The sequence below is a fragment of the Anoplophora glabripennis genome, unplaced genomic scaffold (genome assembly GCF_000390285.2).
Source record: "Anoplophora glabripennis isolate ALB-LARVAE unplaced genomic scaffold, Agla_2.0 scaffold42, whole genome shotgun sequence".
In the NCBI taxonomy this organism is placed as follows: domain Eukaryota; kingdom Metazoa; phylum Arthropoda; class Insecta; order Coleoptera; family Cerambycidae; genus Anoplophora; species Anoplophora glabripennis.
The window spans coordinates 278,310-302,625 of NW_019416219.1; the positions used below are offsets into that span (position 1 = coordinate 278,310).

General features: G+C 32.5%; 6 protein-coding genes across 8 annotated transcripts; 4 read left to right on the top strand and 2 right to left on the bottom strand.

Annotated features, from left to right (window-relative positions):
* Window positions 1-2,109: 2,109 nt before the first annotated feature.
* On the top strand, window positions 2,110-11,399 carry LOC108905425. 2 transcript variants are annotated; one of them, XM_018708263.1, is made up of 9 exons: window positions 2,110-2,326; window positions 5,747-5,943; window positions 6,524-6,765; window positions 6,868-7,115; window positions 7,397-7,751; window positions 8,842-9,102; window positions 9,151-9,356; window positions 9,520-9,721; window positions 11,036-11,399. In XM_018708263.1, exons 1-9 carry the CDS (start codon window positions 2,197-2,199, stop codon window positions 11,331-11,333), a joined length of 2,139 nt encoding a protein of 712 aa, XP_018563779.1. In that variant the 5' UTR covers window positions 2,110-2,196; the 3' UTR covers window positions 11,334-11,399. The 2 variants fall into 2 exon arrangements, with proteins under 2 accessions (XP_018563779.1, XP_018563780.1); XM_018708264.1 differs by having other exon boundaries at window positions 11,014-11,129.
* Window positions 11,400-11,856: 457 nt separating this feature from the next.
* LOC108905427 (N-alpha-acetyltransferase 38, NatC auxiliary subunit) lies at window positions 11,857-12,671 on the top strand. Its single transcript, XM_018708266.1, has 2 exons — window positions 11,857-12,252; window positions 12,302-12,671. The coding sequence occupies exons 1-2, from the start codon at window positions 12,154-12,156 to the stop codon at window positions 12,608-12,610; spliced, it is 408 nt and encodes a 135-aa protein (XP_018563782.1). The 5' UTR covers window positions 11,857-12,153; the 3' UTR covers window positions 12,611-12,671.
* Window positions 12,672-13,084: 413 nt separating this feature from the next.
* Window positions 13,085-14,464, bottom strand: LOC108905429 (cytochrome c oxidase assembly factor 6 homolog). Of its 2 annotated transcripts, none has more exons than XM_018708267.1 (3): window positions 14,356-14,464; window positions 13,369-13,582; window positions 13,085-13,210 (listed from the first exon to the last, which is right to left on the bottom strand). In XM_018708267.1, exons 2-3 carry the CDS (start codon window positions 13,578-13,580, stop codon window positions 13,135-13,137), a joined length of 288 nt encoding a protein of 95 aa, XP_018563783.1. In that variant the 5' UTR covers window positions 13,581-13,582; window positions 14,356-14,464; the 3' UTR covers window positions 13,085-13,134. The 2 variants fall into 2 exon arrangements, with proteins under 2 accessions (XP_018563783.1, XP_018563784.1); XM_018708268.1 differs by lacking the exon at window positions 14,356-14,464 and adding an exon at window positions 13,668-13,751.
* A 122-nt stretch (window positions 14,465-14,586) lies between these two features.
* On the top strand, window positions 14,587-16,695 carry LOC108905426 (N-alpha-acetyltransferase 30A). The gene is made up of 2 exons (XM_018708265.1): window positions 14,587-15,480; window positions 15,636-16,695. Exons 1-2 carry the CDS (start codon window positions 14,593-14,595, stop codon window positions 15,951-15,953), a joined length of 1,206 nt encoding a protein of 401 aa, XP_018563781.1. The 5' UTR covers window positions 14,587-14,592; the 3' UTR covers window positions 15,954-16,695.
* Window positions 16,696-16,877: 182 nt separating this feature from the next.
* LOC108905352 (ESF1 homolog) lies at window positions 16,878-18,973 on the bottom strand. Its single transcript, XM_018708181.2, has one exon. It carries the CDS (start codon window positions 18,849-18,851, stop codon window positions 16,878-16,880), a length of 1,974 nt encoding a protein of 657 aa, XP_018563697.1. The 5' UTR covers window positions 18,852-18,973.
* Window positions 18,974-19,161: 188 nt separating this feature from the next.
* On the top strand, window positions 19,162-22,668 carry LOC108905375 (atypical kinase COQ8B, mitochondrial). The gene is made up of 7 exons (XM_018708205.1): window positions 19,162-19,367; window positions 19,504-19,773; window positions 19,925-20,208; window positions 20,272-20,971; window positions 21,506-21,708; window positions 21,766-21,918; window positions 22,336-22,668. The coding sequence occupies exons 2-7, from the start codon at window positions 19,506-19,508 to the stop codon at window positions 22,612-22,614; spliced, it is 1,887 nt and encodes a 628-aa protein (XP_018563721.1). The 5' UTR covers window positions 19,162-19,367; window positions 19,504-19,505; the 3' UTR covers window positions 22,615-22,668.
* Window positions 22,669-24,316: the final 1,648 nt, after the last annotated feature.

Genomic DNA, 24,316 nt, shown 5'->3' on the forward strand with positions numbered 1-24,316 from the left:
CTAACTCAAACGACAATGCCTTTTGCATGAATGCTATGACAATCGCACACAATACACGATTAAGATAAGAATATGTATTAGTTCCAAATAAATTGCTCCAGTTGTACAATATTACGATTGATTAGATAAATAAAAATTTCCTGTTCCTGTTACGTGATTTTTTTACTTCTACAACATAGTCAACCCAAGTTATTAAACTGTTTTTCACGTGGTTGAATTTTTATTTTTGTTCAAAGCGATGGTAGATATAACTATTAAAAACAAGAATATGAGAAAATTTCTTAGAATTGTTACAAAATTATTTAGTGATTTCAATATGTTAGGTATTTTTTTCTTAATACAGCTGTTAACAATAAGAAAATTCTATTAGTTTCGTTACATAAGCTCTTAAATATTTTAAGTTAATATAAGCTTAATAGAAGTTTCGAGTCATTGTTTTGACGTTATGAATATCAAATGAAATAAAAATTTAATGTTTATTATTTTTTTTTCACCAGTAATATGTACATAGCACTTTTAATTATTATATTAGTGCCGTTTGTACAGGTACATAAACTATGAATATATAATTATATGAGTCATAAATAGGGGTCCCTAACAACATTGGAATTGAAAATGCCAATCCGCGTCCTATTAACATTTTATCTCATATGGAATTATCTTATATTGTATTAATTTTATTAAATTTCGGTTTTAGATTTTATATTTACAGTAAGCGGATACGATACGGCATCGTCCATAAAATTAATTCCTGCAATATATAATTACTTTGACATGTACAGAATTTTAATACCAATCCGTCGACGTGTATTGCGGTTAAATAAATAATACGACAAATGAATTAATCAACGCCAGTTAGGTGAGTAATCTAATGTTCTATATAAAATACAGGAAAAAATGTATTTAAACATATGACAAATACCGAAGAAATGGACATATACTGCAGGAAGCAGCAATGGAAACTATTTTCCAAATTGGCCTTAAGAATATTTGATGTTAAAAATAAGTATTAAAATGTTTAAATAAACTTTATTATGGTAGATATTTTTTTCATCAAATTTTATTTTTAATACGTATGATTATTTGGACGACGTGAATCTTTGGGTAGTTTAATTGCATATTTTTCACTCATAATTTGATTAAAAGTTAAGTTCCTGTTTTAAGAGATTCATAATTACTAAAATTCAAGCTAAAATTTAAGCACAATATCTTCGTATTACAAAATCAATACATTATATTTGATTGACTGATTTTTAATCGCTTTGGGTGATGTCGAGTAACTTTTTTATTTGTGATTCTTTAAATGTTTGTAAAGGTACTTTTTGTTCAATTTTTTGCTTCTTCATCAACATAATAACAATAACGTAATCATTATTGTCTTGACAGTTATTCCAACTGACAGTCACTGGTCATATCAAAAATATTATTGTCGATTACAAATGCAAAAATATATACCTACAGGGTGTTCCTAAATATCATGTACATAAGGGAGGGGGTAACTTTTTGGCTTATTTCGTGACTAAAAATTCATATAAAGACAGATAAACGCTTCGTTATCGATGTACAGTGTTGAAATTTAAAGAATTTTTTAGTTTTTTCTCTACAGCTCTTACAGTTTTTGAGATATTTAGCCCAAATTTGGAATATAGGTTACGATGTAGGGCTTACATCACTTGGCATGCCAAATGGTTGAAAGATTCTACAGAGTGATATTTTTTCGGGAATTATGCCCCCTTTTCTTGCCCTGAACATTACAAACTGATTTTTCTGTAGTTGCTGCTTTATTCCAACAGTTCCAGTCAAAAATATGAAGTCGTCAATTTTTACAACAAAACAAGCATTAAAATAATATCTGCATGAGAATTGGATGATATCAATGCCGCGTTTCGTATTCCTACATGCGACTATTGTTTATGTAGGTGAATTCTGGTTACCAACATTACCATTACCAGAACTCGTCACCCATCCAGCATTGTTGTCATTGTCCCATCGACAATAGCAACCAAGCGTACCGACGCTTGCGCCCGAAGTCCACGTTTGATCAATCGCGGAAGCACAGGTAGAACGCAGCTCGAACCATGAGGCTACTGGCACTATTTCCACTCCATAGACGAAGTTTAACAAAGACAGAGTCGTGTTTCGCGTTAAGGCCCTCACCAGCGGGCTCGGACTTGCTTCCTGGCCACCCGGATCGGGATGTCATGGCAGGCGGTGGTGCTGGGGATCAGTGCAGTGCTCTGGGGTCAGTGCGGTGCCTCCGGGAAGGACGATCTGGATTTCACCACGGTGGACGTTGCTAGACTCGCTACGCACGCATACGGAACAGGTGGTTATTGTTTATTTATACTGCGTCGCGACGACACACTCCGCTGACTTTTTAGGTCAGAACTTTGAAGGATTTTTATGTTTGTCGGTGACCGGTCGTGTATTATGGAAACCCTTCGCTTGATGTAGACATAGGGACTCCCACATGCATTCAATGTAAATTTTTGCGCTTGAATGATTGAATCCTAACTTCGATTCAAACAAAACAAAAATGTAATTTTTCATTTACGTTTATATGTACAGGGGTCCCGATACTTGATACAAAAAAGTCGAGTACAAATAGATGAGATCAAAATAACATCAGTTCTTCATATAAATTTTTTTCATATAGACCTTCGTTAACAAGTTACGGGCCGCCTCAAATGTGAAAATTATAAAATTATGTGTGTGGAGGTGGAAAGTGCCTATATTGAAAATGTATTTTGACAGTTTTCTTTCTTTTAAATTATTTTTTTAACTTCCTTTAACTTATTCTTGATTTGTTTCTCTATTTTGTGTTGCGTGTAGTGTGTTTGTCAAATTTTGTTAGTGAAAATTACATTAGCAGACAGTAAAATTTTGTACTCTTAGTTTTAAAAATATGTACGGTTCTAACATAGTGATTATTTTCAATGAAAATTAAAAACAAAAAATGGTGGAGGCGCCTCTCGCTGTGCATTGTGACAAAATCATAAATATTTCCTAAACTGTTAATTTTACCGAGTTGAACCAAGAGGAGATTATCGTTGGCAAATTCTTCAGGGAACTTATTTTTGATACAGGCATATTGCAATCGTCATCTATGCAAAAATTTTGAGTTGTTAACCATTGGGCATAGTCCGTCCCTGGCGTTCTTGGCATAATGAAGCTTCACTTAATCATCAAAAACAAGCCATACACATGTGTTACCGATCACCAAATTTGCATCATGCTGAAGTTAATAGTTTAGAGACTGTAAATAAAAATAACTTTTTAATTTTCACCTTTGAGGGCCCGTAACTTGTTATCGAAGGCCCGTATGGAAAAAATGTAGGTATATGAAGAACTGATATTATTTTGACTTCATCTATTTATACTTTTTGTATCAAGTACTGGGACGATCTATATATGTGATTCAACCACCTCGTGTAAAAGAAAACGATTTACATCAAATTTTGCTTGTAATGGAGCGGGTACAGATTGTTGTGTACGCAATAAGGATTTTTCGGGTACAATTTATAGTTTCATATATAAGGTGTTAAAAAAGTGTGAGACATTTTAAAAGCAACGATTGTTTCAAAAATTAGAAAACGCACATGATAACACAAAAAAGAAAAAAAGAAATTTGAATTAAAAATTTTCAATGATCTGTGATCTCTAAAGCGCCAAATGTATGTATTTGGAGTTACTGATAATGTTGATCATCTTAGTTTTTCTCTACATTCTAGTTCAGCAGAAAACGTAGGATTCGAAATCTCGACATGCATACATATGTTCCAGAATATTACTGTAGACATTCATCGAGTTTCATCCTACGAAATTCATTTATATTCGATATCCTGACTATAAATTTCCTTTTTCCCAAAATGGCAGAGGCCGGTGCAAGGCACCAGGATCTCTACCAAAACAAGGTAATCGGACCTACTTAACTGGGAATTGATTTAATTTCAACACGTAGCAACCTATCGCGTAAGACTGTTTGTGAAAAGGAAGACTTTGATTGTCTTTCGACATGAATAAACAGGAACTGCGTTTCATAGTACGATATTGTAATACGTTCCATTAATAAATGACAAATCAATGCAATCGCAAAGGTAGGTATAGCACGAAAGACTTATGGTTGGAAAACCTCCATTCATATTTTTATTTTGAAATACTTGTCTATACCTACCATGTTATAATTCAGAGTTTGACATTTGCGTGCAAAGTTAGTAGCGTCACGAAGAAATTTCAAAATACTTCACTTCAAAGGGATTGAAAGTACATTTAATCGCTGATATATTAAAAATGACACATTATTAAAATGCAAAAAGGAAGTTGGATGTAATATGAACGTAACGAATATTAACGATTATATCTAGGAGAATTATCATTTAGTCATGAGTAGAAATGTATTAATCTTGTTCTATTAAGCATCAACTTAAAGGTGCTGACAAAGGAATTTTTGTTAAGCTTTGCGTATATTTTAACACTAGTAGGATTATATAATACAGACTTCCTTATGGGTCGATTTTCCTCAGTGATCAGAATTTAATAGTCGCTATATATTACTAAATTAGATTTAGGAGAGTACGGAAAAAATTACAGACAATCAAATACATATCCAACCACAAAGAAATCCTGAGTTGCAGCTGTTGCATACTACATGATTCAGGGAAAGAAATTGGTATTTTTTATAAATATTTCTTTCAGTAATAAAAGGTATTTACTGACTTAAATAAGATATATATCTAGAAATATCAGATTTTACTTTGATAACACGTAATTTTATGAACATTTAATCGCCCAATTTTGCAGAACAGAATAAATTTTCATTGTGTCCAACAATTTTTGGAATTATCTTTTCCGACGTTTCACGGTAAATATTTTACACGAAATAAAACTGTGTCAAAAACTCACCAGTGACCAATTTCGCTGCTTCAGTGTACATTGTGTGCATTGTTATGCTTATTAGCTTATTTAATGCAACCATTTCATCGCAATGGAAAACATTCGTCATATTCCTCATGGCAAATTGCTATAAACATTGTAATTGTAATTACTATTGAAAAAAGCTGAGTAACGTACTAAAAATGTGGCAATAAAATTGAAATAACGTTTTGGATTTGTATTAGCCATAAAAGAACAATGTATAGTTTTTTTATAAATTCACAAAACCTTCAGCTTTGCTTCATATCGAAAAAATGTTCATTTTTCAAATAAATAGGTCATTTTCTGATTTGTTATAAAATGATGGTGTTTTTGTACGACATACAAGATTTATTTTCAGTTCCAAATATTTGCACGATGCCGTAATTGATTCATCCTTCGCATCATAAATATAGGTCAGTCAAGCATGCCTTAATATTTGCATTCATAATAATAACAGTCTGTTGCTATTAGCAGCATGGTATATTTACAATACATCGACCCACAATTCTAAAGCTTATACAAAAGGTACATTTCAAGCGAATGAATGTTTAAATAGATATTTTAAATTACCATTATTAGCATTTTTGTGAAGTAGATCCATCAAAACTCTTTCGACTTTGTATATTAAAAAAATATATATTTCAAATCTTCCCGCAAGTGTTGACATATGATTTAAAAGCCCCTGTATTTACGTCACCTAAGTACTATTATTTTTTTGGGAACTTTCTTAATTTTAAAATCTTTTACATTTTCATATTAACTCAAATTGATTGAAAAAACAGGAATTCAGACCAAAGAAATTTTGGAAGATGAACAATTTATACCTTTTCAGAGATAGTACTCCTAGAAAACACCTATAAAGACCAAACCGCGTACAGATTCGAAGACTTCTTCTGGACAGGATCCGGAGATGGCGCGTCAGATGACGAAGAAAACTGGAGTTCCGAAAGTACCACCACTACAGTTTACAAGACTAAAACTGTGTTGTCCACGGTGTTCATCGAATCACCGCATTCTCCATATAATGAGGTAATAACGAAAACATGAGTAAATTTTCAAAAAATATCAAAATTGCTCATACAATCGCCAAATGATCAAAAATAGTCCTAAGGAAAACCAACTACACAATTTAAACAATGTAGATAAACGCTGGATAGTTATTAAATATCAAGTAACATTGTATTGTCATAAACAAAGTTGATGAAGTCGGGACAGACATAATGGTGTTAAAGAATTTTTATGTGACGTATTACAAGTACATGTGTAACAAAATTAACATACTTAATTATATGCTACGTAATCACTGTATTTATTATTGTAATAAATTATAATTAGGTATGAAACGACTAATGTGGTAAAAATCTACGTAGAGATGATTCTGGTGAAGTTACGTCAATACGGCTACTGGATTTCGAGATACAGGATACTCAAAACTCTTTGAAATAATTAATAAATAAAGCACACAAGTTTTCAGTGAGTCTGTTTCATAAAGTTATCTTTCAAGAAAGTATTTTCCCTTGACAAATAACCCCTAGTCGTCACCCCTGTTGTTTTATTTGTTTTGACAAGAGGAATTAGCCCTGATACGCTCTGTGTGTGTGTATTTTAGACTGGAATAGAAACCACAACTAAATGTTCACACGACTGTGAAGCCCCGCTGACACCAGAAGGTCAAATTAGCCCCAGTCCGACGCTGACGTCAACAACGGAATTCGTCGACGAGGGCGAAGACTTCTTCGACGCCGATCGACAGTTCTGGTTACTTACAGTATTAAAAAGTGATGGGAGAGACCCTGTCATTATTGATCTCAAAAATAGCTTAGCGAAACTCTACAAAACTGCATTTCAAAGGTACTAACTTGCTCCAGTTTTGCGATATTTCCCCACATTAATTTCTTTTTTGTTTCGTCCATACCAAACGTTAGAAAAGTGTACAGTTATTTTTCGTTTTAGGCAGCAAGAACGACATTTAGGAATAAATGGCCGTATAAAACGCGATGTGGAGGACAAGCCAGTAAACGTTTATATTCACAAAGTTAACACATCAAAGACAAATGGCGATAATAAAATCGAAGTTCTCTACCACGTATCAGTGGATGGAAAACCAGTTTCGGCTATTACAGCGGCAAATGATATGACTTTAGTGTCCGACGAAGAAGTCAGGCAAGAACTGGGATACCCATTTGTTATAAAAGCAGAACGTAAGCATTTCAAATCTTCTTGTCTCAGATTTAACTGTACCAACATTTAGCAAATATAAGAATTCCGAAATCTAAAACTAACTTGCAATATTTAATATACTTGTAACCGAAAACCTACCGGTAAAGCGGTTTTAAAGTATAATAAATGTTTGGTCGCGATCGCTGGGCGCTGGAGTGGTCCGATCGGGGTGGTTTTGGTGTCACCGTATTTCACTGTTACGTGGGCAGCAATACGGTCATTAATACAAAATATACGGTGGTAAATGTGTTTTTTTTCTCAGCATATCTGAAGCCCTCCGAACCTCAAAGCCTATCCCGAGCCAGGAATACCTGGATATTCATAGGGGTATCGATAATCGGTCTGCTGATATTTCTTCTGGTGGTGGCGTTTTTAACTCTCGGACTAACGAAACGGAAAAGAGTTGGTACGCCCGTCGACGCCGGCACCGACAACCGACGCCATATCTTCGAGAGAGGTGTGGGTCAGGACAGGGGATTGGTACGTGACGAGCAGAAGGTACGCGCCAAGGCAGATTCCCCTACGTACATCAACTTCAAGAACGACAACTCCACACTGACGAGAAGTGTCGTTGCCACCAGCAGGCCCGAGAGTTCGATAAGTTCGACGTCCTCTAGGTTAGTATGCGATATAATAAAACTGATAGTGTCGCGATTTATTGGTTTAGCAATTAGGGTCAATTGTCAATTGTATCATACGAGACCATCGTAAATGAGCTTGATGTTGCCATTATAGTGAATTTGTAGTAATAAATGTAGTTATAGTAACGGCTAAATACGTGACGTACAACGTGTGAGTTTATTTCTAGCGCCATAAGTGCGATTCAATTTAGAAAATTATCGTATCAAGTCAATACAAATTTTTCTGAAAAATTTTAAAGATGCTCAATAGGTAAAATTTTCTAGGAGAGTAGGACAGTTAATAGTTCCCCTCTAGAGACGCCTCTGGAGGTCAAAGTATAAAAACAGAGTACCTAAACGTATATGCCTACATATGCTAGAATTTACTTATAAATTGAAGTCGTTTTCTATAAATGAATCACAAACAATGGAATTACAAAGATTTCGAAATTTGATGCTCCAGAAATTCATAATATCATGCAAAAAATTTACCGCTAAATTTCAACCAACATTCACACATTCACTCGCGAAAAGCGAAATTGGTGAATCTACAATTGATTCCGGGATCTACATTTGATTTCTCGGTGGTCTCAAACCTTATCACTCGAGGAATGCAACGATAACGTAAATTACCGAATATTTCTAGAGATACTTGTCCCTGGTTCAACTCACCAACCAACGGATATCAACGAATTTAGTCACTAAGTTGATCACGGCAATCAATATAACTCCAATTAGTCACTTACAGTCACTATCACTAACACTCTTTCATCACTAAACCATTGTGGATGTCCTGTTAGGCTGCATTTGCGGAACACTGAAATAAAAATATTATATTAGAACGCTTTGTTTTCGAGATACAGGCAAAATTTTTCGCAGAGTTGACTTACAAATACGTCAACCAGTGATAGAGATAACAACGGAGAATTAATGTCAGTAGGATATAGATATCTCGAAAACGAAGCGTTCTATTCTCATTCATATGAACCCATTCCCGTAAAATCATTTGTTCTGTCACCTGACTCAACCCATATAAAAAAAACCTTTAAAGGTCGTATTAAATATGATTAATGTATATGTTACTTAGCTCTGGCAGTTTGGACATCTCGCCGCTAATGGTTCTAAATAAGAAGCGCCGAACCCCACCGAAAAAACCACCAAGGCCCAAAGGAGCCATCAACAAGACTGCGCCAATCAACTTAAGAAAAATTCCACCAGAAGTGTTCGACTCAGACAGCAGCGTCAGCCGAAAAGAGTCTCCCGACGCCGTATTTTTAGAAAATTACGACCCTGGAGTGATCAGTCCAAAATCTTATTTGTCCATGCCTTCAGTCAAATCATTTCCAAGGTAAGGCAGAAAATATTTTAAAAAACATCTTTAACAAACACATTGCAGAGGAAATATGCCGGAACCTTTAAATAAGGTCCTTGAACCCGTCAGCGTTCAAAATTTGGACATGCCAGATGAAGAAGAAATCGAAAGGAATAGACCAGATTATAGAAAACAAGGTTTAATAAGACACGGCAGTGTAGGTGCAGTTGAAGATCCAGGCGTTATTGGACCAATAGTGTGGAACATGCATTGTCAGAGGTTACATCATGGTAAGATAAAAATAAAGCTTCCACTTGTATCTATTAGAATTAGGAATCCACATATTTTTGGAACTAGCACAGCACAAAATATATTTATATTAATTAACGCATTTTCGATTCCTAAGAAATGTAATTTGGTATTGAAATTACAACCTATGTCATTTGTTGTCAGGGGTGAGTGTTGATGAAGGAATCGATGATCTAAAAGTCGCAAGCAATATGTCTAGAATGAGAAAGAGGTTCCACGACCTACTTGATGATACTTTTAGCTTGTTCGGAAGCAGAAGAAACAGCCCAGTGGACTATTCTCGATCTGACCAAAATATAAAACCGACGCCCATAGAAGTAAAAAGTCATTCGGCGGCTAATACTAGGTAAAGAAACCTCTTATATTCGAAGTCTTTTCTTTGAATGAAAAGGTCCTAAATTACAAAAAGGTACTTCTAAAACATATTAAAAGAAAACCTATAAAAGAGTAGCATTTATAGTTATAGTGAAGAGTTCTTAAATAATAATAACTTAATTATTATTAACATTAAAGGTTCCTCTGAGAGTTTGTAACACCCACTTCACATTAAAAAGTATCACACCTTTCTAAATGGACCAGAATTGGTTTTCTCGTAAACGGCTAATTTGTTTTTGACGATATTTTTCTTGAATTAGATGTTTATTTGTCACAATTAGTTGTAACCTCGGTTGTAACACTATATAATAAAAAATATATGTGAAATCAATTGCATGCACTTCAAATAGAGTAACAAAAATGTATAAAGTCGGAAGAGGGCAAGGAAATCAGGGTCTTGATTCTGCGATTGTGCCAGATAAGACTTTTTTTTTATTTTCGACAGAACTATAAATAATAAAAAGATAATATGGACGAAAAACAATATTATAACAAACAAGCACATACTTAGTAACATTATTAATTTAATTGTTAATTAAGTATACACAATAAAAATATGAATCTAAAATAAAAGTGTACCTACTTAGTTTTTTTTTTGTAATTTCAATACAAATTCATCAGTACAAAATCATTTTAAATTATGTGTCGACAGATTAACACATTTTTTTTAATTGTCAGCACAAAGTGTACACTCTTTAATTGTCAGTAACTATAGTGGTAACATAAAACTGAATTACTCGGAAAATACGTTATATCTCGAAAACCGTTAAAGATGAAGCCAAATATATCGGAAACGGTGCGGGACAGCTACTCTTTTTGTGTAAAGAAATAAGAATTTGATATCAAAGATGAGATACTTTAAAGTACAAAAAAGTTATGTCGTTTTCAACACATTCAATCTACGGCAGCTGGCGCCCTCTATGAACTATAACCAAAATGTGAACAAACCCCAAAACTTTGTGTGGATATTTGCATTTATTAAGAAATTAACGGAAATAAAACTAAAATAATATTTTACATTTAACACCCTGTATCTCTTTAATTATCAACTTTTGGACTAAGGTAAGTTCGGTTAAATCGCAATATTTTTGTACCGGGAATCTACCTATGAATTTTGACCCATTACCTCAGGACCACCCTGTATATAAAAAATTCATAAAAAATCTGTTTTGATGTCCTTTCCAAGTACTGGATCAAAATAATTCAGTTATTTCAGTTTGAGGTGAAGGCATTTAATGATCTTTTGACTTTTACTGTTTGTAGTGACCCCTGACCTTTTCTTTAGGCCAAATGACGACCTGAAGGCCACCACGCCGAAACCGCGTCCGAAAACATCAGGACCTGTAAAAATGGAACTAGGGACCAGTGGCCCCAGAGGTGCCTGGTCGAGTAAAGCGCCCTCTCCACTCGTAAGACCTCTAAGCGCGGGTATTATCAATCCGTATCCAAGAATAAATGTGGATCACGTCCTTTCTGAAGGAAAGTTCAAAGCTAATGATCCAGCTGTGCCATTGATAGCCGCTATAAAATCGGAAATAGAAAAGGTGTCGCTGCCGGGAAGTACGACAGACTTAAGGGACTAATTTGTATAAAATCGCGAGTGACTACGAAACTGTATATCGTCTAGTCTTAATAAAATATCACGTCGACGTTGTTTTATTTTATCCTCACTATTAGGCCGCAATTTTTTATACATATATGACCTTAACTGCGAACTTGTGAATATAAATCTTAATTTCCCTTACCTTTAAATTATTCGTGCTCTTCATGGATATTGGCTACATTCACACAACGACAACGTATCTTTTCGATCTCCTATGATGATTCCTAAAACTCGAAGACATCGGTCTAATCACAAACGTGATTAGACCGACCTTACGTTAATTTGTTTGTCATCTTTGCAAAAAGTCTGACTTTTATATTATCACTTTCCTTCGCTAATGCTGAGGGCATTATATTTTACTTCATTCTGAAGTCACAGTATTGTTAAGTTTTTAACAACATTGTATTAGAGATGCATGTAGATGTGGCTGTTATAAAATTTGAATCTCTCGTAACTCTTTTCTTCTTCTTCTTCTCACATACTTGTTTAATCTACCCCTGTATTGCTGTCTCTACGTGCCACGTGCCAGGCCAGATGGCCAGAAACAAAATTAATTAAATTTACCTACATCTACCAAATTAAATAAATAAGTGGAAAATTCTTGAATCTTAAAATTGTCAATTAAAGTTTAAATATTTGTATATTTATTACTTCAATGTAACATAACCAGTGTCAGTGCTAGAAATTAAAACTACTTACTACCCAAATAAAAATATGTAGTAAATTGGTGTTATGATTGAGATGTACAGAATGAATTAAGGAATACAATTTTAGTTATCTATTTTTTAACACTTAACAATATGGAAGAAGTTTTACCAAGCACGAGTACTGAAGTCGAATCTGAGGATATATCAGAATATGAACCTGAACCAGTAGAAAAAATAAACAAGCCAATAAATGTAAATCCTAGGTATTTTATTGACAAAACAATAATATCTAGTTTTCTAGATGGCCCCGGGTGCAGTTAAGCTACGTTCTTGGCTTAATAAAACATTCAGAATTGAGATGACGGATGGTCGAGTTCTTATAGGAGTCTTTTTGTGTACTGATAGGGACGCAAATATTATTCTAGGGTCTTGCTCTGAATATTTACCAGCAGATAACAAGACAAAAGCATTGAATGAAGAACCTAGAATGTTGGGCCTTGTAATGATTCCCGGTAAACATATAGTCAGTGTACATATTGATGTCAATGAGTATGATCCTGGAGTATATAATCCTTTAAGTAAAAATGTTAGTTCTGATGATGTCATGTAACTATTTCGTAATATATAATTTTACAGAATGTATAGTAGCGAATATAATTGTTCATATTGCAGTCACTGGTTTTTCCTTTTTTCTTTATGAAACTTCGGTTTTCAAATAAAGTAAGATATTGTGAAGTATAAGTTAATATAACAACGTAATTATATTTCTTGGTATGATATCAATGAGGAATTTGTATATTATTAAGCATGGCTTTTTGCCAATGTCAAATGGAGAAATATTGTACCTAATTTTAAATTTATTTTGAAAGTAAATTGGCAATAGAATCGACACGTCACAATTATATATTTTCCATCCAAGATTTTGTCATGGCCACATCCAAATCTACATACACCCAAAATATGAGCATTAAGTTACACTTATCGAACAAGAATATTTTATTAATGTTATGTATAAGAAAATAAATTATGTTACTATTTAATAAATATGTACATCTTTGATATATTTATGGTTTAACAAATTTATCACAGCTGTATTAGTATGCAAGCAAAAACGTTTTCGAAACTTATACACTGTTATAGACATACTATTTGATGATATATTCTTCTGGGTTTATTAAAAGACTTGTCATTGTGGCTTTTAGTTGGAATTCTGTAAAGAAATATATTTTAAACTAAAGCTCAAATGAAACACTTGAAAATTTGAAAAAAATTTATTAAAGCTAAAATACTATTAGTTACTTGTAACTATTTACAAAACCTAAACAAACTGTCGTTATGTTTTATTTAGTTTCATTTAGTGGTTCATACCCGTCTTTCTCGATTTTTTCCTTAAATACCAAGTAATTCCTCTTCCGATCAAAGTGTTTCACCCACTGTGATGTACAGGATTTTTCATAAAGTTGTCTAAATTCTCTACAGACATTGTCTTTATTTGCTCCCTCATTTGCATCCAAGCACTCCCAATATTTGTCTCTAGCTCCCCAACACCGACTACGTTCTTCCTTCGTAGGAAACGACATGACTGGAGAAACAAAACATTCATGTTACATTAAATGGAAATGATGTAAATCCTGTGAAAATATCAGCTAATGAAATTATAACCTTACGTTTAAAAATAACATCTTATATCCTATATTCCCTTGGATAAACTAAAAATAAACAACCGGTTGACAGTTTTATACATTTCATATACTGTATCTTTAAGGTAGCAAAGTATAAATAAATAAATATGTAAATGTCAACAAAGTTTCTTCAGGTAAATAAAATGATATCCTTCGAATTTCATTTTGTCTGGTTTAAGTTTTATGAGAAAAAATATTATTTTTATTCCATTTTTAAAAAAATATATAATACGATTTGATTGATGAAACACGCATTTTATTTAACGTTGAATTACATGAAACAAAGAATTCAATGTGATGATATTTAATTTATTTTGTATACTTATGTGCATATCGATGTTATTTGAGAAAGGATATTCTACAACTGCAGTTGACACAATTAACTTATATTATCTCTCAAATATTTTAGAAATTTATTTTAAACGATATAAAGTATTGATTTACATTTACAGACTAACATATATTTTTCCTTTCTCTATATTTACAAGACATTCATATTTCCCTCCGTAATTGTTTGGCCAACTGTAAAAAATATTGGGATTTTGTCCCTAATGACATTATCCTGATTTTGCAAATCTAAGGTTAGGTTAAATTTTAATTTATTGAAAAATAAACAATTTTACCCCAAGTAAGTAATAATTCTATATATTAATAATAAAATAAAGATATTTACCTTACTTCTGTAATTGAAATTTATCTTTAAAAACGGATATTTCTTGTTTTACAGAATATTTGGTTTGACATCCACCAGCTTATGCAAAATAACCTAAAATTCCCTGTCTTCCTTCTACATTTTACATCAATATGTCTCACGTACTACTATATTTTGCTCAAAAGTGTGTTTGATTTCAAATATATTTTTATTATGTGAGAAATTCTGGCATTATATTTTGTTATATTCATTTGAAAAATGAATAAGACTAGTAAAAAGAGTAAAGTTGATAAGTGTCCTTCAACATTCACACAAGAAAATAAAGAAGTATCGAAGAAATGTATTTTAAACGAAAAAATTCAAGAAAAAAATGAATTGAAAAATGGATTAGTAAATGGAATAGTGCATGACCCTTCAAATATTAAAAAAGCCAGTCGAAGGAGTAAAAAAAATAAACATCTCAATACTGAGATTAATGGCGAATCTATAGCAAACAAAGAAAGTGAATCTAAATCTACACCTAATGAAAACTGTATAGGTAAGACTGCCACTCAAAATGAAATTTTAGAAGACCAAAGTAGAAAGCACATAGAACAGAATTTGACAACAAAGAGTGATAATAATGTAAATAACGTAGATAAACACGTAAAAGGCTCTAAAAAAAAGAAATGTAATTTAGGGAAATTAGATTCAAATGATAATATATCAACTAACGTGTCTTGTGATAAAGAATTCTCGTCAGAGCAACCAATAAATGAAAAAGCAACTGATAATCATGTCGAAGATAATTCAGAACTGAAACAATATTTAAAAGACAAAGCCGTGGCATCCTGTAGCAGTAATATGTCGATAGTTAATGCCAATATTACCAATCCTAATTGTGGCTCTAACGATAGTGGTACTGAATCAAGTGTTTTAGAGGTAACTGATAGTCTTAGAAGTGTTCAACTAGAAGATGGAAGTAGTGAAAAAACCGAAATAAGTCTGGGGTCTGATAAACCGAAACCTAAAATAAATTTTATACAATATGAATCTGAGTTGCAAATGCCTATGATTATGAAGATAATTCAAAAGGATTTGTCTGAACCATATTCGATTTATACCTATAGATACTTTATACACAATTGGCCAAAGCTCTGTTTTCTGGTAAGTACTCCCTTTTCTTTGTTTACCGTAGTGAGAATATTTAGTTTTTTTTGCAATAAATTAATAATTAACTCATAATTTTGTACTCGTCACTTAAGTATATGATGAAAATATTACGTATGTAAGTATACTAGTATTTTTTGGTTTTCTCCTAGGCAATGTGTGGAGAGGAATGTGTTGGGGCTATCGTTTGTAAACTAGATTTACATCGAAAAGTGATAAAAAGAGGATATATAGCAATGTTAGCAGTAGATCAAAATTATCGTAACCTTCGTATTGGGTCGAATTTGGTGCAAATGGCAATCAATGAAATGATTATAGGGGATGCTGATGAAGTGGTTCTCGAAACGGAAGTAACCAATAAACCTGCTCTCCAGCTATATGAAAAGTTAGGTTTCGTACGTGACAAGAGGCTTTTTAGATATTACTTAAATGGTGTGGATGCTCTAAGATTAAAATTGTGGCTCAGATGAGTGCTTTAATAAATTATCTGTAGAAATTTTATTAATTTTCAAAGCCATATTATTGTTACATAATTTGGTTTTGTTAAGACAAGGTAGTTGATTGTTGAAATTTTATTACTGTTCATTGTTATTTTTTTCTTCCAGTTATATTTTTTTATAACAAACTGTTACTGCTTATGACTCGTAGTTTCAATATTTAAAAATGACCATCCAATTCTATAGCAAATTATTAAGAATATTTTTCTGTCTACTAAATTTTCTTTACTTTAAACTTTGTCTGTCTTTTTTTAAATTATATCGTTTTAAAAAACATCGAGTACATTTTAAGAAAAAAATATTTCTCGTTTTTGTGACTGTCGGTATCAATTTTTACATGGAAAGTGGTAACTGTTTGTTATTGAAACATATTCGTTGTCAAAAAAAGTTTAATTTTATGTTCTCGTTAGAAAGTGATAGTTGTTAATATATGGATTTGATTTAACTTATTTTTTTATTTAAATAATGTCCGAGTAATTCAACTGATAAAAAAATTGGTAACACTTGATGTTCTCAAATTCAGGGTGTTACAAAAATTTTCAGCTTTTGTAACAATTTCATACTGACATAACAGAAACAAATATTTATTATTCATTAAAATTAAGATTAATGTGTGCTTAAATAAGTGTTTCAATTTGATTTTTCATGATTATCTGTACTATCTTTTAGACAAGTTTGTCTGTAATGTATAAATTTTTGTATATATTTTAGTGTTACGATACATATAAAGTGTTGTAATAAAATGGAAAATATACCAAATTTATTACTTAAGAGTGTTTTGATTATTTCTGACACCTAAATACGATTTAAATAATTTTACGAACATTAACATATCAACTGATAAAATATCTTCAGGATGAAATAAGTGAAATCAATTTTAATAAAGTATTTATTAATCTATTTACTTTTAAATGTGTTTACCTTTCTTTTAACAGATTTAACTAGTAAATTTAATTCAACATTCTTTTTACTTTCCATTTTAGGTTTTTTATTTATATCCACACTATCATTATTTCTCCTTTTTAGTTTTTCATTGATAAGTACTTCCATTCCTTTAGTTTTCTTGTAATGGGGATCGGTTGGGTCAATGTTGAAATGATGGCTTGTGAATAACGCAGAAAATCTATCGTCTGCAACATTAATTTCAAAGTCGTCATTCCTTTTGTCATTTTTGTCCATAACTTTTTTGTTTTTCTTTTTATTTTTCGATTCATCTTCCCCCTGCTGAATTTTCTTCAAACTAAAGTGTTGTTTCCCATCATCTTCATTCATTAACAATTCTAATTCGGCTTGTTTTTGATCATCAACGTCAGGGTCTTCAGATTTCTTTGTGTGCTTTTTCTTTTTCTTAAATTCGGGGTTATCGAATTCTTCTGCAAAGTATTTATCGTTCATATCTATATCGGAAGGAATGTCAGATTCACTATCGTCACTGTCTTTAGAATGCTTTTTCTGTTCACGTTTCTCTCTCTTTTTCTCCCTTCTTTTCTTTAGGTACTGCTCAAATGGACTCTTCTCATCCCCTTTGGACATATTCTCTTTTATCAACTTTTCAGTTTTTTGTTTCAAATCTATACCCCAAGATATTTCCATTTCCATATCTTTTCGATTTTTAGATTTCTCTTTTTTTTCTATATCCTGAAGTAATGCCTTGTATTTATCAATAGAACTACCACCACTTTCTTCTTGAATCTTTTCCTCCTCTTCATCTTCAGTTTCTTCTTCTCCACTACTGCTTGCTAAGTAATTCTGTAAGTCAGCATCGGAAATGCCATCGACTTTGCCATTTTTAAGTTTCTCGGCAATTTCCAGCCTTTCAGGATTTGTTTCATCCCACGTCAAATCGACTTTAGCTTGCTGCAGTGCAGTAGTGGTAAAGAAACGTGGTTGATACCTGTTTACATCTGGCAATTTATCACACATTTCTTTAGGCTCGTCATCAAATTCCATACTATCTGGTATAAACCTTAAATCAATTTTTGTAGCGCTAGATTCATACTCCTTTCCATCACACTCTGTGTAAATTTTATTAGCAGAATTTGGGGTGTCAAAAGAAATAACTGCATAATAGTATTTAAGTCTATTTAACTGGTATTGTCGTAATTTTTCCATGTGGTAACTGGATCCTTCTTCATTTTCGTTATCGTTTTCTTCCACTTTCGATTCTACTAATTCAATCGGTCCTTTAATCTCTTCTTCTGCCATTCGTTTTTTACCAAATTCTGAAGGATATATAGCAACAGATTTAATCACACCACCTGGTGGTAAAAATGAATTAAACAGGACCATCAAATCTATAGCTCGTATTCGATCCCAATCCATATTACATGCTGCTAATCTATATGTAGTACCTTCAGTTTCTTCTGCATCTGCATCTAGTTCTCCCCATTTGTGTTCGATTTCATCAGTTTCAGATAATTCATCTTCACTTTCGTCATCGTCAGAGGAGCTTTCTGAACACAAAGTTGATTCTCCACGTGCATAGTCAACATTCAAATTCTGCAGTTTGTGTTTTAACACATCTGATACAATTTTATCTGACTTATCTTTTTTCTCCAATTCACTAAATGCGTCAGACTTTGGAGCTTTGACAAATTTACCAACTTCAGATTCTGAGTTCTGCTTTTCGTTATCTTCAGAATCTGAACTGGACGATTCCTCCTCCGAACTTAAATCATAATACCGTTTTAAGTTTTCCGTAGACGTATGACTGACTGGTCGTCCTCTTTTATCGGTGCTGTACTTAACTTTAAACTTTTGGTCTTTAAACATAGACTGGAACCTTTTATCAATTTTTACTTTTTGCTGCTTTTTGGGAATCCTGCGGAATTTAGGATCATTTGCAATATGTGCAAATCGTTGGTCTTCCATCGTAAAAAAATATTTTTGTATAGGAACTATTTCACAAAGTATTCAAGTTTAATATTCTTCAAGTTTAACCTATATTTTAAAATGTGTGAAACTGAAACATTTTGCTACGTGCTGTCAGCTGCCAGTGCTGACAATTTTGCGTCAATTTTCGTTTCTTCTTCCTCTTCCTCTTCTATAGCCATCTATTAGTTGTACTTTCAAAATATCAAATGTTTCTAGCCATAGAATCCTACTTAAACAAAAAAAAAAAAAGAGTAGTGTTGGTACTTCTAATTTTTGAAAGGGCTTGGCTTATTGAACTTCGAACTGCTGACATTAGAAAAATATAGAAATTAGAATTTAGGTTAGGATTTGCGGCATAATTTCTTTTTTCTTGTTTAATACTTACGAAATATTATGTAATTGCCTTTTATGGTATTTTCATTGGTGCCTGTAGGTGTTAACTGACACCTGTAAAACTAAGAATTTAATCTATACTATACTATTTTATAAAATAAGAGATCTATGGATGTCTAGGTATGTAAAGACATGAAATTAACATTAATTATTAAATGCTTTTAAATCTTGTACATAAATTAAATATCTAATTTGTAATAACTACAATGCTCATAACCAACTGCTATAAAATTGGTAAATATTTTAATTTGTTTAGTAATGTCTCGAGTACAAGATGTACTAAGTATATTACGCTCACTGCAAATAATTACTGAAGCATGTATTAAATTGCAAGAAGAAAATATTAGACTAATATGGAGAAATTCGAGTATACGTCCAGTAGCAAAAGGTTGTGCCACACAAGTCAGAAATATACCTAAAACGACAAATGTGTCCGATTTAATAGGCACTGCTAAAGAAGGGGCTGACCGTGTTTCAGCTGTCGTGCATGGTTTAAAAGTTTACACAGACTATAGTTTTAGGAAAGGTAAGATTACTAAAACATGACTAATTTTCTACTAAGAATCCTAATATGGTTGTACATGTGGGTGTTAACTGTTGAATTTTGCATATAGGTATTTGTGTATGTATAGGTATACAATTAAATAATTGGTAATTATAAAAGTTTTTAATTTTAGGACAGCTAGACTCAAAATTTGATAGTTACACTGACAAGGAACATAAAGTACAAAAATCAGTGGATGCCAAACGTAGTGTAAACATAGAGAGTTACAGTCCTCCTCAGTTTAAAATTAAATTGACTGATAGTGATAAAGAATTATTAAAGAAGCTTGATATGGAACACAGAGCAAAATTAACTAAGCAAGAAGATAGGGAGAAAGCTTATAAAAAGGAACTGGAGAAAGAAAATATTGGATGTTCAAAAGTGACATCTGTAGCTAATCCAAAGTCGAAGCAGAAGGTATTAGTTGGTTTTAATTACTAAATATGTAATGTGTAATAGATTTTTGCGCAATTTTTTTAGCTCTGTGAAAATGCCAAGCAAAGAAAAGTTCCGTCCTCTCGAATAGGCAGAATGGTGTCATTCGGTACTCTTGCTGCGGGCCTTGGCCTAGGAACTGCTACTGAGTACGCAAAGAGAACTTTAGGCATCGGCGAGCAGCCTGTAGATGCAAATTTATTTATGAACAAGGCGAACATGGATAGAATTGTGGATACTCTCTGTAAGGTCCGCGGCGCAGCTTTAAAACTAGGCCAATTAATGAGTATTCAAGATGAGTCATTAGTCAATCCAGAACTCGCTAGAGCTTTGGAGAGAGTAAGGAAATCAGCAGATTTTATGCCCAATTGGCAAGTGGAAGAGGTGATGTTGGGGGAGTTGGGTACGTCGTGGCGGAATAACTTTGCAGAATTCGAGGACAGACCGTTTGCTGCTGCTTCAATCGGCCAAGTGCATCGGGCAATATTGACAGATGACAGGGAAGTCGCTATCAAAATTCAGTATCCTGGCGTTGCTAAAGGCATTGAGAGCGATATCAATAATTTAGGTGGAATAATGAAGATGTGGAACATTTTTCCGAAAGGCATGTTTTTAGAGAATTTGATGGCTGTGGCCAAGCGGGAGCTGGCTTGGGAAGTGGATTACATCAGAGAAGCCCAATGTACGAAAAAGTTTAAAGAAGTACTGGCAGGTTATAAGGATTACTATGTTCCCGAAGTCATTGGTAAGTCGATAAATGTAGCAGAAGATAAATTATTTTTTTGTTTTGTTATATTATATGTGTTTTCTGAAGTCATATCATAACTTTGGAAGGATATCCCGTAGATTATTTTCGAAATATTAAATATTTATGAAAACAAAAACCAAGAGATGGTACTGGTTTTGTCAAACTGCTGATTGATTTATAGGAAAACAAACCATAGCTTTCGATTTTGTGATTGGAAATTATATTTCGTATTGCTTTATCATATTTTATCGTATTATGAAAAATCCTTATATTTTGTCAGTTCTTCTCAAATATTTGAACAATTTTAACATACACAGTTATACACAAGTCAGAGATTTTATATTTATATTTTTTTGACTTGCTGTTACATTCCATATCAAAAATAATCTGTCGTTAACCATTTTTTGAGACAGGACAGGGCAAAACTAAATGCTTTTGCTATGAGAATGACTTTAATATCAATGTAATAGATGTCACCCTTCAGTTAATCTAGCGAATAACTTCAATGTCTATTATCTCCTTTCATTTTAGATGAATTATCGACTAAACAGGTATTTACCACGGAAATGTTAGATGGTATTCCGGTTGACCAGTGTTTCGATTTGGAATCGGAACATCGGGAATTCATCGGAGAAAAAATACTGGAACTCTGCTTAATAGAAATATTAAAATTGAGATATATGCAGACTGATCCGAATTGGGCAAATTTCTTGTACAATCCAAACAAGAAACAGGTGTGTATACCTGTTTAACGGTTAAATTCTTTTCCTACATGTAATCTTGTTTAATAGATCCTTTTGCTGGATTTTGGTGCCAGCCGCGAATATTCTAAAGAATTTATGGACAAGTATGTGCAAATCTTAAAAGGGGCCTGTGATTCGGATCGCAAAACTGTGCTCGCGGTGTCGAGGGAACTTGGTTTTCTTACCGGATATGAAAGCAAGGTAAGAAATGGTACGAGATGTTTATACATTTCGCAGATGTTTTTTAAATACTATTTTGGAGTCTAAATAATATTTTCTAAGCTTTCTGATACATTTTACTACACTTCAGAGCAGTGTTTGCAAATCTATTTTGTAGAAGGCGCTACTTGCACCTTACTGGAGCAAATGTAAACCTCTTTGTTCTTTGCACATGAACAATACAAAAATATAATGAAAACGTGATTAATCGACAGAAAATTCATCAGGAACAAACAAATTGTTTTATGTCTTAGGAAGATCTAAGAATTGGTACAATACATATTTTTGGCATGTTTAGCTTAATTCTGTTTTTGTGACCTGAGAAATCTACCGTTAATATATGTACATTCTTAACAAAATATCATGCCTTGATCAAACGGTAAAGAATTTTTTCTATAGATAATGGAAGATGCACACGTGGACGCTGTGATGATACTAGGCGAGGTGTTCCGCCAAGGCGATAAGTACGACTTCGCTAATCAAGATATGACCGTTAGAATACAAAATCTAGCACAAACTATGCTTGCTCATCGACTATGCCCTCCACCCGAAGAGGTTTATTCATTGCACAGGAAATTGTCTGGAGTATTCTTACTCTGCACGAAGTTAAAGGTGGCCATACCCTGCAGGGACAAATTTGTGAAGTTGTATGATGAATACAATCGACAAAATAGTTGATAAATACCATATATTTATAATGTCATATTTGTTGTTATTTTATTAACTTATGAAATAAATTAATAATCTTTACTGAAGTTTTAAATTTATTTTTATGCTTATCTTCATATAACTATAGGTAAATATACAGTGTGTCTGTTTTTTTTTTTGTTAACACTTTACAAGTAGGCTGGCAGAATCAAGTGTGACTAATTTTTATGGGTAAGTATTGGTTTCTCATTGCCGTGAATTTTTTGTGTGTGCATTTTTAGAAAAACATGTTAGTTTTTTTTACATGCTGATAACTTTAGAAAAATGAAAAACTTTATTTTGTGGTGCACATCCAGGATGTCATGAAATCAAACGAAAAGTTGGCTGGAGTAACCAGAAAGAGTAATTAATTTGATGGCTGAAAGATTTTGTACGGACAAAATTGAATACAAGAACTCCAAATAGTGATTATAATGGTATAAATTTTCTACAATAAATTCAATGATCAGTATTGCAGCCAGTGAATAAAATAATTTAAGAGGGCTCTGTAGCAAATAGGCAACCAGCAATACATTTTTATAGATTTTATTACACAGTTTGTCTAAATATGAATTAATGCACAAATAATAGACTTTCTCCCATTTTAACGCAGATTTTCTATAAAATGGACTTAGTTTGAAACTCAAATTACTTTTTGGTGTAAAGAAATTTGTAATTTACAATTTCGTTCGTTCAAAAGCAGCAAGTTACAAATTATTTTGCGAAAACTATCAAACCGATTTTAATGAAATTTGGTGTTGTTTTTTTAACAAAATTAGAATCCCTCGGAGCAATTAAAATATTTTAATAAAATTATCCAAAAAACTTCGATTATTTTGCCTTTTTTTCATCAATTATTACTATTTTGCAACAACGGTAGTAAATTTAAACATTTTTTACTTTCAATGTTGATATTCAATGTCTACTATGTTTTTCTCAAAAATACTCCCATATAAAAAGTCGTAGCAGGCCAGGCTGACGTAATGGGAAACCACTAAATGGTGTAGAAGAAGTAGTCAGCCAACTTATTTAAGGGGATGTTAAGCCGAAAAATCAGACACACTGTATATGTTCGCAGAATGGCAGTTTCTTGGAATGTGTAGATATTTTTTTACTGAACGTGAACTTACAGAATATATCACATTTAGATATTTGTAAAATAATATGTCCAGTTGTGGTATACTTAACTTAATTCTCGTTCTCCAGTTAGTAATTAGGTCAAAATATTATGTTTCAAAACTAAATTGTTTTCAGTGTATATATAAGAGGCCTGTTAAGCCATAATTGTTAAAACTCAGCTAATATTTATCGTGACTTGTGCTCTAGGAGAGTCTAAAAATGAAAACAGTAAGTTTCTATTTTTTTTTAAATAGTGAAATGTATATATATAAAAAATGCTATATAGAAAAAATTCTCCAACTAAAAGTCCTTAAAAAATTGTACCAAAGTGCCACCGGGCAGTGTTAATATGTACATATTTGTTAATTTTACTATAATTCATCTTTTTTTTTTTAATTAATAAACTTAGTTACAGTTTAATTTTAAATTATCCGCATTATTTTGGTAATTCATTATTTTATTTGACTGAAAATACTTTCACTTGCACTAAATGACGTCACAATGCGTTTTTGATCACGTTATAAACTTCTATAATTAAGTTATAGCAACAAAGAAAATAATTTTTTACTACTAT